This window comes from Tinamus guttatus, unplaced genomic scaffold (genome assembly GCF_059628265.1).
Source record: "Tinamus guttatus ecotype Peru unplaced genomic scaffold, ASM5962826v1 Tinamus_guttatus_pri_ptg000023l, whole genome shotgun sequence".
Lineage (NCBI taxonomy): Eukaryota > Metazoa > Chordata > Aves > Tinamiformes > Tinamidae > Tinamus > Tinamus guttatus.
In genome coordinates this window covers 3,277,518-3,301,469 of record NW_028288557.1, presented here as the reverse complement: position 1 = coordinate 3,301,469, position 23,952 = coordinate 3,277,518, and the positions used below count along the sequence as shown (strand labels likewise).

Below are 23,952 nucleotides of genomic sequence, written 5' to 3'. Positions count from 1 at the left end.
ATACTTGCTCATACACACATGTTTTTCAGTAGGTTCTACTAAGAAGCATCGTTTTGCATCATTTTAAGAATATTCCCAAGGCACAAACCTATTGCTGACTTTCAGGAAAAGCTTTTGTTTTGTATATCCGTGAGAGAGAAGAGTTTGGTGGAAGCCAGGAAGAAGTCTATTTTCAGCTTTTGGGCTATGCTTCATAGTAATATTTTGACCAGGAGAGGAATTATGAATTTACCTATTTGCATATCTGCATTTTAAAAATATGTCCAGGAGCAGGGCAAAGGATAAGGCCTGCTTTCCACAACGTACAAATAAAGATAAAGTAAAACAAGATCTGCTGACCTCTGTCTGCCTATAATGCCTTAAACCTCTTGAGAAATGTGGTGATTTTCAGCACAGATCTTTAGCTGTTTGTCCAACACTCTACACATTGCACTGAATGGCAAATGCTCATTGGTGGCAAATGCCCACCAAAATGGTTCTGTTGTTTCTGAGAACAAGGCTGAACGAAAATGTATTGTGCTGCAGTATATTAAATAAAACTCTGATGTTGCTCGCTGGAGAAACTTCAAGTTTTGGAGCTGTGACTAGAAGTTGGTCCCAGCAACCTTTGTGGCAGGATGTTGATTTCAGCCCAGGTTGGGCCAAACTGCACAAACCAAGTTTCACACATGGCTGGTGTAGACTGGCTCAAATTTGAGAGAATTTCCCTTTGTTCAGGATCTCAAGTGATCCCCAGTGTAGTAGCCATGGTGCCCCTCATCTCATGGTGTAACCAACGGCCCTCATCCCATGCTCAGTGAGGAAGAGATCCAACCTGGAGGGCAGGCTGGAAGGTGAGGAAGGTAATCAAGCTTAACATAGCTGTTCTGAAAACCAAGTTGAGGGTCTTCACAACAGCCTGCATCATCCAAGTGTTTGGAGATAGAGGGGGGAGCTTTTGAGACACATCCATATTGGGAGGACAGAAATAAGCAGTGTTTGAGTTAAAGGAAACCACTGAGGACGACATGTTGTAAAAGGCCCTCTTTTCCTTACAGCAAGCATCAACCAAAGAAGAAAATCAGCCTGGGTTAGGTAATCATTGGGCATATAATTTAGGCTATAGGTTAGGTTTGATCTACCTGGAAATAGGGTGATTATGTACCTGACTTGGTATCTTTGCAATGACTTATTTTTCCATATGATTAACTACTTAATGCCACACTCACACAACAACAACATTCCTCCAGCATTGTATTACCTCCATGCTATGAGTGTCAATGCACATGGCAAGAAGACCCTCATATCTTTGCAAATAAACATCTGTAGCCTTGCAAAACTTTTCCCCAACAGGCTTCAGAAAGCCTGTATGAATTCTTTTTTTTTTTTTTTAATGAGAAGTACTAACTTTTTACCTTCTGAAAGTTTATAAGAAAAACAGTGTTTCCATTATTTTCTTCCCCTTCAACAGCAGTGATTTGTATGTGACATTAAGCCACCAAGTCAGTTGTTGTATAGTTACATAATGCCACGTCCACAACTCACGCAAGTCTAAGACCTGTAAACAATTTAGGATCTTCACTAAGGAAGATTTAAGAGGACTTAAGCGGGCTAAGCATAAAACCTGAAGCCTTGCATGCAGCTCTTGACACTCCTAGGATTGATGCATCTTCCATGAGGCACCTCTCTGCAGGAGGTAGATGCTTACCTTTATCCTTCTGCATCTTCTGGGAGAGATTAAGGTGACTATATTCGTACTGTTCTGCTTCCCCAACCCTTGGATCAACAAGCAAGGTGCTGCTGGTCCCCTAAAGGATCCAGGCTAGGAGATGGCCTCTTGCAAGAACTAGAGTCCTTCATGGTCTAAAGCCTGTCACTTTTGGACCTGAGCTTTCTCTTGGTAGAACAAGGATGCCAGAGTTGATGTCTACCCCCCGGGGGGTCTGGAGCCAAGGAAACTTTCCATGCTGGCACAGCCTCTCCCACTGCCACCACAAGGGAGCAGGGCAGGCTGGGACAGCCCCGGGCCAAGAATCAGTCTTGTCAGTGGGGCTGAAGGTGGGCCAAGGCTGGGCTGGGACATCAGCCTGCATATCAGGGTCTGAATCACCTCCATTTGCCACCCTTAGACCTCATAGCCCAGCATTCAGACCTCCACCATCGCCATGGATGTTTTCATGGCAGAGCAATTCTTTCTTTATGTTCTCCACCCATCAACCTTCATATCCACACATGGGTGCAGGGTATTGCTCATTCAGCCACTTACTTAACTTTCTGTTGATGTGCACATGCAAAACAATTCATAATCTGCTTGCCTGTGGTGTACAAGGCAAGAAGGGCTGAAAAGTGCCATATCCCATTCAAAATACAGCAATTGCATTATATTTGCTGGACAAAAACATAGCACACGCACGAAAAGCCTGTTTTTATGAAGCAAACAGGCTTACAGGGCTCTCTCTGCCCAGAAGATGTGGTGAGCATCTCTTCTGCGTTGTCTTTGCTGTATGGGGACTGTGCAAAGGGAATGAATAAAATAAAATTACATTCTTTAAGTAACCCTGAGATTGCTTTAGCATCTGCTTTAAGCAACTGACTGGCGTATATTATTATTTACAATCTGATTTGTGCTAGGGTTAATCTAGGATAAGGTTTCACTGAGTTACATCAGATGATACACTGCCTTTTTTTTAAATCTGTAACAGTAAGTATGATGAAAGTTTCCAACACCCTGGCATTACTGAGTAAATCCCAAATTTTACTGAATTAGTGACATGTAGGTCTCTTATTTTAGTAACTACGATAATCTCTGTGCTAGTTCCTATATTATTTCCTAATCCTCTTTCAAGAAAATAAATGGAGAGGAAGGGAAGGACCAAGAAAAATACAACTACACATTTGATTAATATTAGCATTTACTTACAGAGAAAGCTTGCTGAAGCTGGCCCAGGACTGTTCATGAACAGAGAAAACCATTTTTTTTTTCGAAAAAACCCTAAAAACCTGTTGTGGAAACTAATTTTTTGATAAATTTCATAGGACAAGCACAAGAAGCTCAGGGTTGTTGTCCTGGCACTATCTGAATGAAGACCCAGGAGAAGGAATAGCTGAAACAAACCATTGGTCACCACCTCTCACTTACTTCACAATCAGCATATTAGGAAATATTTATAATTTCCTCGGCTCAGTTTTACTACTGTGTATAAAATGATTATGTGAATAAATCTAGCAAGGTGATGTAATAATTCACCCTTTCACCAAGCTTGACTATGCAACTTTGCCATGGGTAAATTCCTACTAACTGCGTAATCAGAGATGCTGGAGATATCCCAGCCAGGTTGAGGGGCTTTAAACTAGGAGAGGTGCAACCAGTTCAGCACAAGTTTCTTTATCAGGTTCTTTACTTGGGCAAGTCTCCCTCAGGTTACTGCGAAGAAAATTGTATTTGGCTGGCAGGGATTACACAAGAGTTGATAATCCCTTATTGCTGATATCAGGATGATATTCTCTTTCCCTAGTCAGGCTGCGAAGATCACATCAGGGCTAGTTAAGCAACTTCCTAGCTGTGACCTTCTTACCCTTTGGCTTGGGCAGAAGATAGAAGTTAACTTCTGTAACCCAGTGCATGTTGTCTAGAGACTTGCATATGCATGGAAGCAACAGAAAAAATAACACCAGAGCAAGAGATATAAGATGGTAGTCACAGCCAAGGTCTTGATTAATAGCAATCAAACTGGTAAGCGCTGAGGAACGTGTTGCTTGTGCCATGATGCCCCATGACTCATCAGCAGAGACCTGAACCTAATAAAAGGAGGACAGCCATGGAAATGCAGCAAATTTCATGAGCTGCTTCTTGTCCTGTTACCACCACAGGACCAATGTTTCCTAAGATTTGTGAAGGGTGAAGTCAAAAAAAACAACAATAACATCACAACAACGTTTGATCCCTAAGGGATCTTAGGGACCTGTCTGAGAACAACTTTGTCATTTCAATCGAGACGAATCCAGAAGATGTACTGAGGACTGTCAGTAGCTGGCATCCTTCATCTGCCATGTGACCCTGGTCAGTCCACTTGGATACGCACATTTCGGTGCCTCTGACAAAGCATGCACGCACGTGTTGATGGATAGGGTCTATTTGCTTAAAAAGCTAAATAAATTATCTTCCCCTTTCTAACCAGTCTTGATTTTTTGCAATAGTTCCCACAACAGTACTGTAGAATCATGCTATAAGTGTGGTTATGTAGTTTAGTTTTTCAGGCACATAGGATAGTCTCTCTAATATTTAGTTACGTGCCGTGATGGGATACTGACCTTGTAGGTTAACACTAGTGCTTATTTGCAATTCTGTCCAATGTACATTCGCAGAAGTATCACAGTAGTACTGCTCTTCCCCCTTAACTTACATCCGTGGGTCTGAATGTCCATTTAAACTAAGCAAGCCTCTAACATTAATTTCTTCTTTTGAATAAACTGCACAAGAAGGTAAAATGTTAGGTGGTCTCGTCAGTGGTTTCACTGGCTCTTACCACCAATATAAGCACTGGTGCTATTTGTCACACTAAGCTCTGTGCTGACATATTGCTATATGAAATGCATGAAAATATGAAAGCCCGGGGTCTAAGGATGCTGAAGAAAACTCAGATGCCTTTCCAAACTCTTAAACTACTACCCAGCAAAGGTGGAAGATCACAAACCTCACAGCTGCTGAAGAAATAGCCGACCATACGGGGAAAGTATATTCTGAAGTGCTGAAGAGGCTTCCATAGTGCCTGCTTTGGAAACATTCCTGGGACTAAATTCAGATAACTGGTAAAAAAATGCAGGCTCTTGTCTGACTGCTTCAAAGACAGTCATGTGAAAGAAGCCACTTCTGCAGATGGAACCACTGCAGGAAACTAGACTCACTAATAGTTTGAGAAGTGCTTTGAACGGGCAATCCTGGATTTGAATTCCCATGGTTGAATGCACATCTAGAAACCTTTCTCTGCATCCTGCTCTTTAGAGATGCTGGATATCTAGCAGTCTCTATGATGACATTTATGCATATATCAGAGATTCGTTTTGAGGATACAGTGACAAGCCAACTCCACCCTGTCTTCATCTCCTATATTTTGGTGGTGGTCTGCACTTGGACCACAGTGTGACACGGTGCTGATGGCCAGAGATGAGCAGTGGTTGGTACCACCCGTAGCTGATGGGTTACACATCTGCCATTATGAAGAACTTGGAAGAGGGATACAAGGCAGATCATTTAGCTGAGAAACAGTGAACTGAAGACTGTAATTGTTTCCAGGTCCACTGAAGGAGGATGTAGTAGATTATGCACTTACTTAGGGATATGGTTTAGCAGGTACAGTGTTGAAAGGCTTATGGTTGGACTCTATTATCTTGAAGGTCTTTTCCAACCATAATGATTCTATGATTCTGAGACTTATTGCAGTTAGAGACCACTTAGGAGTGGTCTATCTCTACAATGTTGAGAGGAACTGGATGGTGCACAGAATACCGTTTTTTTCATCCACAGGACATTTTTTCAGTTCTTTTAAGATGGGCAGAGGAATTGCTCTTCTTTAGAAAGAAACAGGTGAAGTCCATCTTAGCTTGTTTCGAGTGGGTAGAGACAAAAATAAACTAATGAAGCCTCACCCACCATAGGAAAGGTAGAGCCCACGCGTGTTGTCCCTGTGTGCTGATGGTTGCGGCACTCATAGCAGATTACAGCTTGGAGAATGCAAGGTGCAACATCCGTGTTTTGTAGAAGTCAGAGAGCTGAGTGTGTTTCATAACTCACATACCGTGCACATTGACTATAGCTGATATGAGCCTCTGAAATCCACCTAGCCCGTGTATGTGCAGGAAATGTTTAATCAAGCAGTGGATCAGATAGCCATAAGCTTAGCCAGGTCTTTGGGGTGGTCCCCAAAGAGCTGCAGAAAGGCAGTGCTTACCACATCATGTGATGGAGATGGACAACAAGCATATTTGCTCCAGGCAGTATATGCAACTTCAGCAAAACAGAGGCACCAGATGAACTCTGCTCTGCAAAGCAGTGTCAGGATGTCTTGTAAAGCTGGCAGAGAATCAGTTCTCTCTGGCCGTTCTTCAGGGACTCAGAGTTGGCTGTGAGAGCAGGCCTAGTCCGTTCCTTGCCACAAGAGTCCTCTCAATGGGCATTTCGAAGGTCTCTGGGAGTTAAGAAATGACCCTTTAGAAACCAAAGGTTTTGGCTACAGTTATCCTGAGCTTAAGGTGCTGCTCCATAGCTGAAATTCCTGATGGCAGCAGCACTCTGGCTGCTTTCTGAAGCACAATCCTATGCCAGCATGAAAGTCATTGCCACAAGGTGAAGCAGAGGAAGTCACCAAAGATAAGACCAACCAATGTGCACCTCGTTTAATTGGAGGGCTCATGCTGTGGTCTGGCATGTCACCAACATTCCAGGGCCCTGACACAACATACTCTTTTTAACACCGGTGTTAATAGAGCCACTGTCATTCATGCCACTGGCCGGATCAGATACGACATTGGGCTCCATCTGGTAACGTATTCTCTACCTCCTCATCTCATTTTGCATTGGAGTTGCAATGCAAAAGGCATTGGTTGCTATTTTCTCGCAATTTGCTTCTTCTTAACATTGTAGAGTGAGTTACTGTGAGCACTGGGATTATTTCCTTGGACAGAAGGGGTACCTTGTGGTATGGGAGAGCAAATAGAAAGAGGGAGAAGAAAGACAACCATCTAGCTGCTGAAAAAAAAATGCAGCTAGCTCAGCTGAGCAGAACTTAAGCAAACTTCTAAGCTAAGCATTATAAATCACATAATAATAATATATGAATTGTGCTTTAAGAATAGATCTGTGCTCAGGACAGGAAGATCCGACACGATGAAAAGCTTTCTGATGTTTTCTGGATATATTTATTTAATAGACTGCCTTCCTACAAGTCTCCATGAGATTCAATACATAGGATGCTTGTGTGAATTGTGGTTTACGATTGCAATAGTTAAGCCATAAAAAAAAGTAAAAGTATGGACAAAACCATAACCGCTCCAACCTAAATGTTTTGCATGCATAGTTCAAATATTTACTTATCACTCATGTATTATTATGACCTGTTGAAAAGCAGTTCTGCAGAGAGGGATTTGGGAGTCCTCGTTGACAACAACTTAACAATGAGGCAGCAATGTGCCTTCGTGGCCGAGAACGCAAATGGGCTCCTGCATCAGGAGGAGCGTTGCCGGCTGGTCAAGGGAGGGGATCCTGCTGCTCTGCTCAGCTCTGGGGAGGCTGCAGCTGGAGTACTGGGTGCAGTTCTGGGCTCCCCAGGACAAGGAGGACATTGAGCTTCTAGAGAGGGTCCAGTGTAGATCCATGAAGATGGTGGAGGGACTGGAGCAGCCATCGTATGAGGAAAGACTGAGTGAGCTGGGCCTGTTTAGGGTCTCTTTAGAAGAGAAGGCTGAGAGGATGATCGAGGGACTGAAACATTTATCATATCATAGAACCATAGAATCATAGAATCATTAAGGCTGGAAGGGACCTCCAGAGAACATCTAGTGCAACCCCCCTGCACACGCAGGGTCACCTAGAGCATGTGGCACAGGACTGCGTCCAAGCCGGTTTTGAAGATCTGCAGAGAAGGAGACTCCACAACCTCTCTTGGCAATCTGTTCCAGTGCTGAATCACCCTCACTGTTAAGAAATTTTTCCTTAAGTTCCTAATGAACTTTTGGTGCTTCCGTTTGTGGCCATTACCTCTAGTTCTGTCAGTGGCCACCATTGAAAAGAGACCAGCACCATCCTCCTCACTCCCTCCCTTGAGGTACCTATAGACACTGCTCAGGTCCCCTCTCAGCCTTCTCTTCTCCAGGCTGAACAGGCCCAGCTCACTCAGCCTCTCCTCATAGGGCAGATGTTCCAGGCCCCTGACCATCCTTGTGGCTCTGCGCTGGACTCTCTCCAGCAGCTCCACATCCCTCTTGTACTGTGGAGCCCAGAACTGGACACAATACTCCAGATGTGGCCTCACCAGGGCTGAGTAGAGGGGCAGGATCCCCTCCCTCGACCTGCTGGAGATGCTCTTCTTAACGCACCCCAGGATCCCATTGGCCTTCTTGGCCACGAGGGCACACTGCTGCCTCATGGTCAACTTGTTGACAACCACGACGCACAGGTCCTTCTCTGCAGAGCTGCTCTCCAGAAGGTCAGTCCCCAGCCTGTACTGGTGTTATTCCTCCCCAGGTGCAGGACCTTGCACTTGGCCTTGTTGAATTTCATAATTTCACAACTTTCCTGTGAGGGTGACAGAGCCCTGGAACAGGCTGCCCAGAGAAGCTGTGGAGTGTCTTTCTCTGGAGATCTTCCAAACCCGCCTGGATGCCACCCCGTACCCCGTGGTCTGGGCATCCCTGCTGGAGCAGGGAAGTTGGACTAGATGATCTCTAGAGGTCCCTTCCAACCTCAACCATTTTATGATTCTGTGACGATTCTAACATACTGTTGTTATGTATATATGACATTTAACCTACTGACATTTTCCATCATTTTTCATTCTGGTATTACCAAGCTGTTTGTCTTCATTTTATCAATAAAATTATAAAAATGAGTCTTGCATAGTACCAGATCCAGTATGTATGGAGGATTAAAGAGAGCCTTGCATGGATTTGGGAACTCCTTCCCACCTCCAGCTTACATTTATGGTGTTTGGATACAAAGGAACTTACGCCTGCATGAGCAATAGGGGATGGGCATTCATAACAACGCTCTTAACAAACACACTGTTGCACTTAGGTGTGACATGTGGATGTTTATTGCAATCCTGCTTTTGATACGAGCACCTGTGAACTCCAAGGATATCATCGGGAAGGAAAAGGAAGTAAATCCAGAGACATTCATGAATACTGTAAGTCTGGAGAAGTTCACTTTCCCGCTAAGTCTGAAAATGTGCAGGTGTGTAGCTGGGGAGAGAGTGTGGCAAAAGAAGGTATGAGGCTTGAGTTACTGTGGTCATCACCAGGTGTGCTGGTTTTGTTGAGCCGTATAACGTTGTATTGTCTCCACCCCTTCATTAACCAGTCCTGCTTCCTGAACGACTCTTCTTCCTCCCAGCAACATCAAGTGTAATTATAAGCAGATCAGCCAGAGGAGGAACTAATCCCATGAGTATATTCGATCAGACATCTTCCTTGAGGGTACAAGATTTTGAATGTTCTTCTCCTGGTTCAAACAGTTTGTCATTTTTCTCTAACCCTTGATAAGGCAGGATCTCAGCCAGGAATTATGAACCCCAAAAGCTATCCTATAAAGAACAAGTGAAGATAGTGCTTTACAAAGCACAAGTGCACAATCACAACCAAGCTGGTGGCACCCTGTTTGGGGGTCTCCAGCCTGACCCCAGCTCACAGCAGGGCCAACGTCGTAGCTACAGCAGGTTGCTTGGAGCTGTGTAAGGTGTCTCAGAAGGTCTTAAAAGTCTCTGACAATGTATTGAGATGGACTGAGGAGTTTGGCATAAAATTGCCAACATGGCTCTCTCCTGCCAACCACATGAAAAAACAGGCATAACTATGTGTTGGTAGGATCACATCTCAATTTCACCAGGTTGGACTTTCCCAATCAGTTGAATTTTAACCATTAATAAAGTTTAGGTGGAATAGCAGGAGTCCTGCCAAATCCTATAGAGCTTCTCTTACTGCCGTGAGAGGCTCTTCCAGTCAGCCCAGCTCTGCTATTTACATAAACTTGTGATCTTATCTGCTCTGCAATCTGGCTCTAAGCAAGACATAACATATTTTGCTACGAATATCAGATGCCAGTAACCTCTCTGTTTTCAATCTTCATTTTTGGAAATGTTTTCCAGAATGTATATTCATTGGCCATGTCACAGCTGAGTCCCGCTACCATCTCGCCCCTTGCCCAGTTCAGTCCTGTTTAAGTAGCTGCTCACTGGCATGAATTCGAGAGTGCATGTGTCATTTTCCCTTGTAGTCTGCATTGCTTGAGCTTTATTTTTCCTGAGATACTTCTGTTTCATGCAAGCCATTTGAAAAGACATGCCAGCTGATAGGAACGCACTCCAAATCAAACAAAACATCTTAGCTATGAAAGTTTTCCCAACTTCGGTTTTCTTCTCTCAGAGTCAAATGATCTGCTACCAAGGGTACCCGTGCGAGGAATATGAAGTTCTGACTCGTGATGGTTATTACTTGGCACTGAGCAGAATCCTTCATGGGAGAGAAGATCCTAGGAACAAAGGTACGACTGTATCGGACAAGCAAGCCAGCAAAAAGAAATGGCATATCAAGCCACCGCCTGGAATCCAAGGGAAAGGATTAACTTTATGAGGTCAGGGGGACTTTTCGTGCTAAAGCAAAAATCCCAGACCCGTGGAACTTCTGTGATTTACAGTCAAGGCTTTTTCAGCCACCATAGGAAAATGTGCTTGCAACACAGGAACTGTCTTTGACAAGAAGCAATGACTTGGTTTTGAGGCTGTTAAGGTACAAAAAATCTGAAGAGAGATCCTTGTGGGGTTATTTTGTTTGTTTGTTTGCTTGCTTGCTTTTCCATAAATCCGTGGCAGTTGCATTTTAACTGTTTCAGGGACCAGGCTGAGCTTTTGAGGTTTCTCATGGTTGTCATGACCAGATGGGCCTTGCCCACCAGCCTGAGACAACTAGAGGAACAACCACAAGGCAACTACAGCAAAGGTTTCTTAATCTCTCTGGTTTAATCCTTTCTCTCCAGATTTTCTCTTCAACAGCAGATATTGAGATATAGAAAGGTATTGTACATTCTCCCATAGTAACACTGAGGTTTTGTAGAGGCATGAGTATAACAGAGAAAACTGGTTTAATGAAATATGCTGTTTCTTTTGCATCCAGGCCCCAAGCCAGCTGTGTTTCTTCAGCACGGATTTCTTGTAGAAAGCAGCAACTGGGTGGAAAATCTGGCTAAAAACAGCCTCGGCTTCATCCTAGCAGACTCTGGCTATGACGTCTGGCTAGGAAACAATCGTGGGACCACCAACTCCCGGAGACACAAGCACCTTTCAGTTGACCAGGAAGAATTCTGGGATTTCAGGTAGAATAAGGATTACAAAAGCCAGCAAATTTTTCTGCCTCTCGCTAACCTCTAGACAGAGGCGGGTACCTCCAGGCAGGCAAGTCAGTGTAGCTAATTCCCCCACTGTGGCCTCCTCCAAAACTCCCCGCAGAGGAGCACGCGCAGATGTTGGAGGTACCGGCGCAGACTTGCCTTGTGACAGCGCTAGCATCTCCGAGCAAGCGCCCAGCCCTGCCAGGAGCGCAGAGCGCTGCTGCCTGTGTATGGAGACACTGCAGGACCCTGCAAGGACTTCCCAGGCCAAACCTTCCAGCAAGGTCCCCGCAAGCAGTGATGCAAGATCCACATGTCCCACATCTTGCCTAACCCAGCCATGTGCCACACAAACCACGTCCCCCAGAAGGGGCAGGGTGGCTCAGGTAGTGAACAGAGTGTGCCTGGCCCTGGTGCCCCCATGTCACCAGTTCAAGGAGGCAAGGGATGTGGTTTTAAACTGCCACTGCCTATCCAGAGCTGATCACAAGCACGACCCTCCTTTTCCCAGGCAAATAAATATGCTTGAAGTAGAAAGGTTAGCAAAATAGGTGCACTGTGAAATACAGAGATGACTAGAAATGTGGACGAGCAGCTGTAGCACATGGTCAGTTCAGCTCGTTTTAGTGCAAGATTGTGATTCACCACATCATGCCAAAAACTAATAAGCAGGAACTAGCTCTCCAACCCCTTCTGAGAAATAGCATCTTCTAGAAGCAGACATGACTTTGGTACCCTGATAGGAGCCAGCTCTGGGTTTTCAGAGTTCGCTGTATTGAAACCGTACTGGGGTATTGCACTGCTAGTCATGGTCTGCACAATTTATCAGCAGCTGAACAGTGTTAAGAGGAGAACTAAGGCATTTCAAGGAGGGTCAAGGCCATTGCAGAAAGAATATCCTTGCATGCTTTTTAGTTCCACCAAGTACAAGGTTCCCTGTGGTAATAAGAATTTTCCTTTGGAAAATTAGCCTCAGATATTAAGCCCATTAATGCAAATCAGTCAAAATTCGCAGCTTTTGGTCTTACAGTGTTACCATGTAACTAATGCACTGTTACTGTATTTCAGTTTCCATGAAATGGCTATGCATGACCTCCCAGCAATGATCAACTTTGTTCTGTGGAAGACTGGACAGAAGCAAATATATTACATCGGCCATTCCCAGGGCTCCTCTATAGGTGTGTTAGGAAGAACTGAGTATCATCTTTCTCTTTTCAGCATGGGAGACTTGGCCCTTTTTGAGGTCCTTTTACAAGGACAACCTTGAAAACTTGCATTTTGGAATTTGAAAGCAGACGTGTAGAACATGCCTATCTTTGCAGGCCATTGAACCTGCACCCTAAGACAACATCCCGGGTGTGTCTTGCAGTGAGAAGTCCCACTGCAGTCAGGGTTTCCATAAGAAATCTGTGTGGACCAACATGTTCCTGAAGAATAGAAAAGTTCTTGGTGGCTTCTGATCAGCTCCACTTCTAGTAAGCTCCTAGTTCCCAATAGGTCATTTTACTATACTTCAGCCTAGAAAACTTAACTGCCAGTGCTCCACAACAAAAGGAAAGGAGTTTTGCGTTGAAGGTCACAGTTTTTACTTTCACATGAAACACAGGCTATTTGTTTTCACTAGCCAGGCCAGCGTATTTATAAGACAACCTTTAGGTTCACTCTATCCATTAGTAGTAAGTAATGGAAGATGACAGTGCTGTTCTCTTCATCTCGATAACGTGGCAGGTGTTGGTGACAGTCATTAAAGCATTTTATCAGCCACATCTAACTATAAAAGTAAAGAGGTTGCCCCACTTTAAATATCTCCTACACTGACATTAAACAGAAGGGAGGGAAGAGACACACATCCCAGATTTCTAATTCAAAGCTCTAGATGAACATGTAGATTAAGCATCTGAACAGAGATTAACAAGTCACAGGTTGCTTTTCTGTTAAATTTGCTCTTCTCTTTTCTCAGCATTCATAGCATTTTCGTCCATGCCAGAACTGGCTCAGAAAATCAGGATATTTTTTGCTCTTGCTCCTGTAACAGTAATTAAGCACGCCAAAAGTCCTGTCACAAAAATACCATTCCTCCTTGACAGCCAGTGCAGGACACTTAAGGTATGAGATTGCGCTATATTCTGCTCCACTGAACACATCAATGTTAGAAAAGATATTGTACCCAGCCACGACCCCTGAGCTAGTTGATTTATTAGGTACAAATTCAGGTGCAGGAATGTTACTGCATGGTCACTTCATTGAAATTATGTCTTCCTGCTCTCTCTGGTCTTTTCATGTTTTGAAAACTGTTCTTGGGGGGTACTTAAGAGATTCTTGGCCAGACCACCTTGCAATGCTCAGTTCTACTGCGTATAAAATTGTTGGTCTCAGTGAAAAATGAAACCAAAGCTTGGCAGATGCAGTAGAAAGAAGAGGTGCCCGAACATTCATTTTTCTAGTGTGTATTCAGTGAGCACATCAGCATGGCATGAGTAGTGCATCCCTGAGCGAGTTGTACACATCTCACCAAGGGCAGGAGCATAAATGGGAAGCTGGTTGCACTGCCATGGGTATCCTGGGAAGTATGTCTCTTCACTGCATAGTTCATGGGACAACTCCTGAGGGCGTAAGCACATCTCTAGCCAACCATGGGTGAAGGAAAGTCAATGGAAAGTTAGGCTGCAGGAAAGGGAATACAAGATGCTAATTTTGCCCTTCGTTTTTACAGTTTTTTCTTGGCAAAACAGATGCCTCCTTGAGAATAAAAAAGTTGCAGAAAATGCTACCTGAACTGTGCCGCCACTCATTCTTTCACAAGTTCTGCGCTAGCCTGTTTTTCCTTGTGGGTGGCTGCAATGAGAAGAATTTCAATATGGTATGTATGCGTGCACATTTTCCTCTGCTGCCTTCAAGTGTGGGCTGGGAGGAAGCCGTAGCATCCGGCATTCAGCAGCCAAGAATGTCCAGCACCACTATCTGAATTATCAGCTGGCTGCCTCTGTGCAATGTGCTCTAGGTCACCCTGTTTGTGTGTGGGGTTGGACAAGATGATCTCTTAAGACACCTTCCAATCTTAATGCTTCCGTGATTCTTAGTATTTCTACATTTGAGCTATCTGTCATCAAGAGACCAGGAGCATCCCCCAAGAGTATCACAGAGTATCTGATGTGCAGAGCCACTATTGCCTGCTTATAGCTCCTAAGCAGAGTCTAGAGAACCGTGGATAGTCCTAAGGTCCTGCACACAGCTACTGTGCTAAGACATGGTTCCCACAGCTCAGCTCCAGCTACAGTCTCCAGGGACCTGTTACAGCACCAAGCCCAGGTTTAGTAGAAATTCATTCACATGGTTACTTGATGTCCTTTTTCAACCGAGAGGAGGTGACCAGCTTCCAAAGGCCACTTGATTTCAGGGAGGTGATCTGCACTCAAAGGTGGGGAGCCAAGTTCTGCTGACCTGCCAGGAGCTGTCTTCCACCTGTGGAGGAAGGGAGACTTTGATGAAGATTTATGATTGATGATCAAGATGATAGAGTTTACTCATGGACTGTTTCCTTCCTTCTCCAGACCCATGTCAGAGCAACTGATTTTTATCAGAAGTTCTACTTCAGAAGCCAATCTAATTCTCTGAATGTTGTGACTTAGCACTTCTTGGTCTGGAAAATATATCTTCTGTGAACAGGCTTTCTCCTGTCCCTCTTCCAGCAAAAGCAATGATATTGAATATGTTTCCTTGCAGAGCCGATTGGATGTGTATACAGCCCACTTTCCTGATGGGACATCTGTTAAAAATATGATACACTGGGCTCAGGTGGGTTCCCTGAACTATGTAAATGCATATGCTTCTCCCCCTGGCTGGTCTCTCCACTAACAGTCTTATGTGTTCAGAATAGATGTGGAAGGTGAACCCAGACATGACCTCGAGCAATCTGCTGGAAATCAAATGGTTGCTCTGTAGAAAAGGCAGGAAATCTGTATTTAGCATTTGTGGGGAGGTGGTATTAGACCTGAAACAGCTCATTCAAACACCCTCTCTGTGATATGGTCCCTCAAGGAGGCTTTGAAACCCCAGGCCCACCTGTGAGTGACACTCACCAGTCTTGCTGTGTGTCTAACTTGAGATCTATCTTCTCTTCGTAGGGGGTTAAATCAGGAAGCTTCAGAGCTTTCGACTACGGCAGTGGCAACCAAGCCATGTACCACCAGGTAGGGGGCCAAGTAAGAGGCCAGAGAAGCAATTCTGGTTTCCAGAGAAGGGAGATGGGAACACTACGCAGGTGGAGGGCCTAGGAGAAAACCTGTGGCCTCTGCATTCACCTCATGAACAGTCTCCCTCTGAAACCATGTCTAGGCCTACCCAAAGTCCCATCATGCATGTTGAAGGGCCTAGTTGGCTCGTAAGGGTTGGTGGCAAACGTGGTTTCTCAGGGATGACCATGCCTCTCCAGGAGACACCTCCCCCCTACAAGATTGAGGAGATGCCTGTGCCGACTGCAGTGTGGTCAGGGGGCGAGGACTGGTTAGCCGACTGGAGGGATGTCAGCCTTCTCCTGCCCCGCATCGCCAACCTTGTTTACTACAGGAACATCGCTGACTGGAACCATTGGGATTTCATCTGGGGCATGGATGCTCCTAAGCGCCTCTACCACGAAATTATTGAGCTGATGGAATTGTTCTAGTAAAAAAAAAACAGCTCCTAGGCTTAGTGTGGAACAGGCCACTGCTGGAAGATGCTGGTGGCCTGAGCCCTTTCCCACCTCCCAGGGAACCCTGCTGGGGACAGCACAAGGAGCTGTGAGAAGTGCCCCTTCCCCCGGTCTGTCTACTTAGCACCTTCCTCATGCTAGTCTGAAACACTTGTCCCAGTGCTTCCTGCTTATCCTTCATCCTTGAGGATCTGCCCCTTCTTTCCTGAGAGTTTCTCGTAGACTACACTCAAGATATGACCCTCTTAATGGCCCAGGGAGGCCCCACTGAGTCTGAGATCAGTGGGGCAAGGACAAATCTCAGGGAACATGGCCCAATAGACACCAGGAAGGCTCTCACTAATGTCAGTTGGCCCTTGGGGACTGTTGGGGACAGAGATGGGGACATCAGCAACCCTTTCATCTCCTCACAGACAAGGGCTCAAAACCTCACAGGGCTTCTGAAGTCCCCCAAGATGCCCCTAGAACCACAGCCCTTCTTGGGTCATCTCATGCGGTATGAGCAACTGCCAGGGGAACTCCTAGCAAGGCCAGTGACAGCATCTTAGCTAGCTCTGCTCCCGAGCCTAGTGTCTGTCTGCACTCTTTAATCCTGGGGCTTAAGGACAGATCCCTCGGGATGACGCAGTGAGACAGTGTGGAAGCGCTGGGGAATTCCCTCTGTTAAGCGGGAGCGGACAACTCCAGCAGATGTCAGACGGACATCGCTTGTGCCTCAGGGCTGCCATGACGCTGCTCTGCGGGTGGGCTTGCTTTCCTGCTGTTATGCACCGCCTCCATTCACGCGCCCGTCCTGCTGCTTACTGGAAAATGACAGTGGCAGGAAAAAAAACCCTCTCACCAAAGAAATGTTTGAAGGGGATTTTTCTTGCATGGGATGAACTTTTCTGTGGTTTGAGGGGTGTGGGAAACTATGGGCCTGGAGGGATTGGCCAGGGCGCGTGTTTAGAGCCAACACGGGGAAAAGGTCTGCTCAGCAGACAGATGGTGCTGGCCCCAGATGGAACCCAACAGAGGAGCAAACATGAGCGTGGAGATTGTGCTGATGAGCAGGGACCTCTCTGCTCCCACATTCCCTGCAAAGCAGGACCCTCCCTGCCCTGCTATACGGACCACAGCCAGTCGGAAAAGTCTTTGACAGATCATTACATGGAGCCTGTTTGATTCGCAGACTCCTTTGAGCTCCTTGTCCCTGTGTGACTTGTGGCCCTGGGTTCTGGTGGGCAGAGAACCTCCTTCTCCCGCTGCAGGTGCACAGGGCGGCCACTGCTGCTCTTGCAGGGTCTCCAGCCACAGGCAAGGCACCTGCACGGCTGCAATCCCGTGAGCTTGCAGGAGCAGGGGGTGGCCTCCTTCCTGCCATCTGGTGGCCGGATGTACTACGTGGAGACCTAGTGCCAGCCCCAAGGGCCAGCGACCCTGTCAGTCTCAACACCCCAGGCTGGCCCAGAGCCACTGCAGGAGAAGAAGGCAGCTGTGGGAGGTGAGGGGCTGATCCTGGTTGGGATTTCCTCCCAGCGGGCTATGCTGCTCCTTTGGCAAAGACAGAGCGCTGCCGTGCACCCGAAGCAGCACGCGCGTGCTGGGAGAAACGTCGCCTCCTGTCAGCACAGCGCCCCGCAGGGGAGGGAGCGCACGGGGCCATCGCCTCCCACATCCTGCAGGAAGCTAAACTCATCGCACAATGGCTTTTCCTTCCCTATTAATATTTTCCAGCCAAGGGGAGGCATTAGGTTGTAGGAGGAGAGGAAAAGCAGTGGCAGAAGGCCCTGAAGACCAAGTGCTCTGTGGGTCAAATGGACCTGGAGGTGCCCTGTGTGCAGGGCATTTAGCTGGGCTCTGCTTCGGCTTTGATTTCAGGGCCTCAGCTTGGCTAGGGGAAGTTCTAATCCCGGCATATCCACGTTGATGTGGCGGGTCATGCCTGGAGTAGCTAGCTGGGGGCATGGCTGGACCCAAAACCTGAGCGATCCTCAGGGTCTGCAGCACCGGGGACGCACAACAGGCCCTGCTCTGGAGGAGGCAGCTTGAGAAAGGATTTGCTGGCTGCTGAGACCTGCAGTGGAGCTCCACACACCATGCTCCTTCCCCACGGACTTGCCACGCAGCCTGGGACAGGGAGGGCTTTGTGAGGCCCTGATGCACCCCTACCCCAGGCCAGCCTGCATTGGTCCTGCTTGCAAACGTGTATGAGGGTGGTTGGAGTCAGAGGTTTGGCCCTGGGCCAGCGGGGAAGCTGAAGGATTGCACGTGGGCTTGGCTGCATCCCAGCACATTTCCTGCCCACCTGCATCCTCTGTTTACTCCGGGACTTGGGGCCTGGCAGGGTGCCCTTGGCCTTAGTTGGCCTCAAGGCGGAGAGAGGAAGCCCAAGAGGAGCAAGCCCTCCCTGCCCTTGTTCGCTTGAAGTGCCGCCCCATGAGAGCTGGACTTTCATGCCCGAGAGTCCACTTCACCCTCCCCACATCTGAGCACTCACAGCTCCGTCCTCAACCCGAGCAAGCTACAAAGATGCCAACACAGACGTCTCTGCCCCAGCGCTTTACCCGCTCCCCACCACTGCTGGGTGTGCTGGGGTGACCTGGAGGCACCAGGGACACGTGCCAAGGGAGCCCCAGCAGGCACAACCCTCCCCAGTAGAAATGAGCACTGGTAAGGAGCCACTGGGGAGCCTCTGTCCTGCAGAGCTTTATTCATGTCCATCACAACTCATAAATCACAGGCAAGCACGGGCGCTGGGGCCGGCCTGGCCAGCCTCTGATGGCAGAGCCGTGCAGGGCTACCCGCCTGCGGGACCGCTGCCAGCGACATGGCCTCTCTGCAGGAATAGACAGGGGGACAGCAGCGAACGGCCCGGGGGCTGCGTGCGGCTCTGACTCGGGGGCTGGCTGTGCGGGATGAGCTGCAGTGCTTCTCGTCTGCTGCTTGGGGCCCGCCGGCCCGTAGAGCCATGCCAGTGGGTCCGCAGCGCTGGGGAGCCCCGCGGCGCACTGCCGCCCGCTGAGCCGGGCTGCACTGTCCTGCAGCGAGGTGGCGGCGGGCTGGCTCCGGTCACTGATCCGGCTCGCGCTCCCTCTGGCCCGGCCACGGGCGCCTCGGCAGGGGCACGGGGGCTCGCTGCCCGCCGAGCACGGCCGGGCCAGCTGGCTGATGGAGCTCACGTAGGCGTCCAGCGTCTCCTCCACGCTGCTGGGGCTGGCGGTGCCGACGAGGAGCAGCGCCGCGCGCATGCTGCATGGCAAGAGGCAGGCAAGGAGTGAGCTGGTAGCACTTCCAAGGTGTCCCTCATCTTGGCACAGGGGGAGCCCCCTTCTCTCCCAAATCTTCATGCCCGCAGCCCACACACGGCCCTGTGTGACCCCATCAGAAGACCCATCTTACACCACCCACCTCTCTGCGTGCAAAGCCACCACAGCAGCACGACCTACTAGGCACCTCGCTACTGTTAGGTAGCGTTACCACTTCTAACAAGCCGTTTCTGATCCTGTGAACCCATCCCATTGCAGAGCGGGGTCAGATCCCCACCCCCGAGCTTTGTTCCTTGCCACTGACCCAACCTTCATTCAATGTCCAAGATCCATGATCTTTGACCAGGCAGAGGAAAGCGCAAAGAGCAAAAAGGAAAAAAAAAAAAAAAAAAGCCTGTGCTGTTCCCAAAGATAAGAAACTGGGCTCCGGCTCACCTTGCAGTCAGGAATGGCCTGGATTTTGTTTGGATGGGTTTCTCTGTTTGCAAAACAAGAAATCCTCAGAGAAAGAAACCCTCTGCTTCTGCTGCTGTCGGAGGTGTGGAGTTAGCCAGCTCCAGCCCGTGCTCACAGCCGCTGCAGCGGTGCGGCTCCGGAGGCCTCGGAGTGCTCTCGGCGCGCCGGCTCGCTTTGCTCCTGCCTCCCCAGCGCCTGAATTTATACCTCCCCGCTGCCGCAACTCGCAGGCAGCTGCTTCCAAAAATAGCAAGGCCAGGGGAGCACGCACAGCTCCGGAAAGGCACGGGGAGCACGGGCAGTCCTCAGCGGAAAAACCCCGGCCGCGGCAAGGGAGGGCCCCCGTGCTGTTGACCGTCGTTCCAGCACGTTTTGTCTTTCGGAACCACCAAGCACATTGTTAGAGCCTTGGGAAAGGCTGCGGGGCCCGGGGCTGGCGTGGGAGCGCAGCGGAGTCCCATCCCCGTCGCACACGTGTTCAATGGGGTTTTGTTTTCCTGGCAGGGAGGCTGTTGCTACAATTCCCTGGGAAAAATACATGTATGTATTTATAGGCAGCTGAGGGACAGGGGACACCCAGGTGCTGCTCGGCCGCAGCAGCCGTGACTCCGTAAGCCCACGGGGGTGGATGGGTTTTAAAGGCGGGTCCGGTGCCAGCCATGGGGCAGCCCTCGGGGAGCCGGGCAGGAAGGTGGCTGCTCTGGTGCTCTCCCATCCCAGCTCTGCAGGATGGGACCTGCTTCCCCCGCTTTTTTTTCCACCCTGAGAGCGGGCCGGCCCCTCACCAGCACAGTTGCTGCCACTTCCCTCTGGTGAAAGCAGCCGAGCCAGGCAGCTCACCGGAGGGGGATGCTGAATATACCGAGTATACCTGCTCCCCTTCCCCAAAGCCGGACAGCCCGAATAAACCTGGAGTGGCCTGAGGTGGCCCGGGGCACCAGGCAGGGGGAAGGCTGCTGGGGGACAGCGATGGGTTCCTGCTGGGGAGGCCAGCTCCTTCCTGGCAGGAGCTGCGCAGGGCCGGGGCGAGGGCCACGTCGCGCCGGCGGGGCGGGCCAGGCCGCGGGGCGGGCGCCATGGAGGCGAGCGGCGGCGGCGGCCCGCGTGTGCTGGTGGTGGGCGCCGGGCTGGCGGCGCTGGGGGCGGCGCGGCGGCTCCGCGCCGCCGGGCACTTGCGCCTGCTGGAGGCCGGGCCCCGTGCGGGCGGCCGCATCCGCACCCGCCCCTTCGGTACAGCCGCCGCCGCCATCGCCGCGGCCTCTCCCGGCACCATCGCGGTCGGGATCGGGGAGAGGAGCTTCCTGGGGATGGGGAAGAGCATCCATGTCCCCAGGATCCGGGTTTTGCTTGCAGGCACTTGGGGTGGGGAGGGGGGGGAGGGAGTCTGGTCCCAATACATTGGGACCAAAGGGGACAGAGCTGAGGGCGGCACCGCGGTGAGAAAGGAATGGGGCCAGGGCGGCTCAGAGCGGGTCCCATCAACTTCCGAGGGGCCGGGGCCCAGCCCTGGCCGCGCTTCGGCGCGGGGTGACCCTGCCCTCCCGCAGGCTCGGGGCTGGTGGAGATGGGCGCGCACTGGATCCACGGGCCTTCGGAGGGCAACGCTGTGTTCCAGCTGGCCTCCCGCTACGGCCTGCTGGGCCCCGATGCTGCTGACGAGGAGAGGCAGCGCGTGGAGGCCGGCGGGCACCCGTTCCTGCCCACCATCACCTACGGCAGCTCGGGCAAGGTGCTGAGCGCCGAGGTGGTGAGCGGGGCCCATGCCATCTTCTCCGAGCTCCTCGACTCCACGCGCCTCTTCCTTGGCGCTCCGGAGCTGCCGGCGCCCAGCGTGGGCCAGTACCTGCGGGCCGAGATCGCCCGGCTTGCCCCGACCTGGGAAGGTGACGAGGAGACCAAGCGGCTGCGGCTGGCCGTGCTCAGCGCCTGCCTCAAACTGGAGTGCTGCATCAGCGGGACCCACAGCATGGACCTGGTGGCCCTGGGGCCCTTTGGCGAGTACACGGCGCTGCCAGGCCTTGACTGCACCTTCCCTGGGTGAGTGTGCAAGGCCGGGGGTCGCCTCTGCTCTCAGGGCTTGGTGTGGAGGGCAAGGAGAGAAACACCCAGGGCAAGGGGGTCCCAGGGGAGAAAGACCCTCTCCCCTCGCACCCCATGTGGAGCCACGGGCTGCATCTCCTCTGCCAGGGGCTACAGCAGCCTCCCGGACCGCATGCTGGAAGCCCTGCCCGAGGGCACCGTCCTGCTCAACAAGCCGGTGAGGACCATCCGGTGGCAAGGGGCCTTTCGTGAGGACGGGGACTCACAACGGGAGTTCCCTGTGCGGGTGGAGTGCGAGGATGGCGACTCCTTCCTCGCGGACCACGTCATCATCACCGTCCCACTGGGTGAGACCTTGGGGCCCCTGCCCCATGTCTCCCACCGCTGTTGGTCTCCATCCCACCTACCTATTGGTTTGCCACGGCACAGAGCCATGAGGCTGCAAGAGGCCATTCCCGTCCTGTGCTGGGGCCAGCAGCACGGGAGCAGATTTCTTACAGCCAGAGAGGACCAGCCCAACTCCCAACCCAAGCTCCCCTTTCCCACCAAGGGATCAGGGGAGAAGAAAGTCTTGGACTTGAGCAAAACTCCATTTGGAGCCCCAACCCCCTTCCAGACTGCTGCATCAGCAGACTCCACCGTCTCCGTTGTCAGAGGCAGGACTAGGGATACAAGGATGAGGGCAGGCATAAAGAAACCCTGGGAGCAGGGCTGGATAAGCACATGTGGGAGACGGGCTCTGAGCTTCTGTCCTCAGGCTGAAGGGTGCTTCATCTCACGCTTCTCCACTGCAGCCCTGGCCTGAGAACGGGCTCGGGAGACGGGCTGTGTGGCGCCGTGCCACACGCCAGGTGTCACAGTGGAAGAAGTCGCCCAGTTTTCTGTCTGCAGGTTTCCTCAAAGAACGCTACCAGGACTTTTTTCAGCCTCCTCTGCCCGAACGGAAAGCAGAAGCCATTCGCTGCCTGGGTTTTGGCACCAACAACAAGATCTTCCTGGAATTTGAGGAGCCGTTCTGGGACCCGGACTATCAGCTCCTTGAAGTGGTGTGGGAGGACGAGTCACCTCTTGCGGAGCCCAGCACGGACTTGGAGGCCAACTGGTTCAAGAAGCTCATCGGCTTCGTGGTCCTCCAGCCACCAGAACAGTAGGTGGTCGTTTGTCTTCGGTGGTTCTTGACGTAGCACTTCTCTGCTTTCACCTGGGAGAAAGGCCTCCTTCTCAGCTTGCGGGGCCTGGCAGCTGCCACGCTTGAGGGCGAGGGTTGTCTCTGTGTGTGGCAGAGCAGCACGCTGGGCTGCAGGTCTTCTGTATCCTGAAGGACCTCGCTGATAGTCCTCGAGCAGAGCCCTGTCCCCTGCTTGGCAAGAGCTCTCTGGCCCTTCTCTGTGCACAGAGGGAGAGCCTCTCCTTGGTGAGAGCTCTCTCTTTCTCCCTAGGAATGGCCACGTCCTTTGCGGCTTCATTGCTGGGAAGGAGTCGGAGTACATGGAGACCCTCAGCGATGAGGAAGTTCTTAGCACCTTGACACGTGTCCTTCGTATGCTGACAGGTACTTCGCGTGCTGACGTGGTAGGGCAGGGAGGAAGCCCTTCCAAGGTGGCCACATCTCCCCTCCGTGTCCCTGTGTGCCAGGAAACCCACACCTGCCCGCCCCCAGGAACATGCTCAGGACCCGGTGGCACAGCGCTCCCTACACGCGGGGCTCGTACAGCTACGTGGCTGTCAGCAGCTCGGGGGAAGACATCGACGTGCTGGCGCAGCCCCTGCCCGAGGACGTGTCTGACCCCAGGGTAATCGCTTCGAGCGAGCGCTTGGCTGTGGGAAGTAGCGGCCAGGGGCAGGACATACGTAGGGCCCCACACGCATGGGTAGGAACGGGTGCTCTAGGACGCTGGGGTCAGGATGTGAGAGCAGCGGGCAAGGAGATCGCCTTCTTCCCGTTGCCCTCAGACTGGAGGTCCCTGGAGGTTGAACTCCATGCTCCTCCTTAGCTCTTCCCACTGTGCTCTATGAGGGAAGGGTACTCATCCCACATGAAATGCAGGGAGCTCTGAGCACGCTGGAGCTGGAGGGGAGCTTTGCCTGTGGTGGGTCATGCCGAGATGGGCATCTCCCATGCCAGACCGCAGAGAAGAGGCCCGTGGGCCTCTCGGGGTCGCTTTAGCGCTAGGACCTCCCTCTCCGCTGGGCTCGGGAGGTTGGTGGCTGCGGCTCGCAGAGCTCACGTGCGGCTCCCGTGCCCTGCACGCCTCTTGCCACAGCCACTGCAGCTCCTCTTCGCCGGCGAGGCCACGCACCGCTCCTTCTACTCGACCACACATGGGGCCCTGCTGTCGGGCTGGCGGGAGGCCGAGCGCCTCAACGACCTCTACGGGGCCACCAAGCCGTCCTGCCCCGCTCCCTGCCTCTGACACGGGACCTCAGGGACAGCCAGGCAGCAC

The 23,952-nt window shown here is 50.8% G+C and overlaps 2 protein-coding genes across 2 annotated transcripts; both read left to right on the top strand.

The window, feature by feature from the left end:
- The first annotated feature begins 8,774 nt into the window (after nt 1-8,774).
- LOC104566855 (lysosomal acid lipase/cholesteryl ester hydrolase) lies at nt 8,775-15,737 on the top strand. The gene is made up of 9 exons (XM_010213659.2): nt 8,775-8,879; nt 10,114-10,231; nt 10,861-11,059; nt 12,143-12,252; nt 13,035-13,180; nt 13,788-13,934; nt 14,798-14,869; nt 15,199-15,264; nt 15,507-15,737. The coding sequence occupies exons 1-9, from the start codon at nt 8,775-8,777 to the stop codon at nt 15,735-15,737; spliced, it is 1,194 nt and encodes a 397-aa protein (XP_010211961.1).
- A 4,802-nt stretch (nt 15,738-20,539) lies between these two features.
- PAOX (polyamine oxidase) lies at nt 20,540-23,922 on the top strand. Its single transcript, XM_088525699.1, has 7 exons — nt 20,540-20,698; nt 21,016-21,505; nt 21,656-21,855; nt 22,400-22,655; nt 22,948-23,060; nt 23,144-23,301; nt 23,773-23,922. Exons 1-7 carry the CDS (start codon nt 20,545-20,547, stop codon nt 23,920-23,922), a joined length of 1,521 nt encoding a protein of 506 aa, XP_088381825.1. The 5' UTR covers nt 20,540-20,544.
- Nucleotides 23,923-23,952: the final 30 nt, after the last annotated feature.

Excerpts from the sequence above, each read along its gene's own strand:
- LOC104566855 (XM_010213659.2), top strand. The coding sequence starts at position 8,775 with ATGTGGATGTTTATTGCAATCCTGCTTTTGATACGAGCACCTGTGAAC. Across the intron at positions 10,232-10,860 it reads AGAAGATCCTAGGAACAAAG|GCCCCAAGCCAGCTGTGTTT; the intron begins GTACGACTGTAT and ends TTTTGCATCCAG. Across the intron at positions 15,265-15,506 it reads ACCAAGCCATGTACCACCAG|GAGACACCTCCCCCCTACAA; the intron begins GTAGGGGGCCAA and ends ATGCCTCTCCAG.
- PAOX (XM_088525699.1), top strand. The coding sequence starts at position 20,545 with ATGGAGGCGAGCGGCGGCGGCGGCCCGCGTGTGCTGGTGGTGGGCGCC. Across the intron at positions 20,699-21,015 it reads CATCCGCACCCGCCCCTTCG|GCTCGGGGCTGGTGGAGATG; the intron begins GTACAGCCGCCG and ends GCCCTCCCGCAG. Across the intron at positions 21,856-22,399 it reads CATCATCACCGTCCCACTGG|GTTTCCTCAAAGAACGCTAC; the intron begins GTGAGACCTTGG and ends TTCTGTCTGCAG.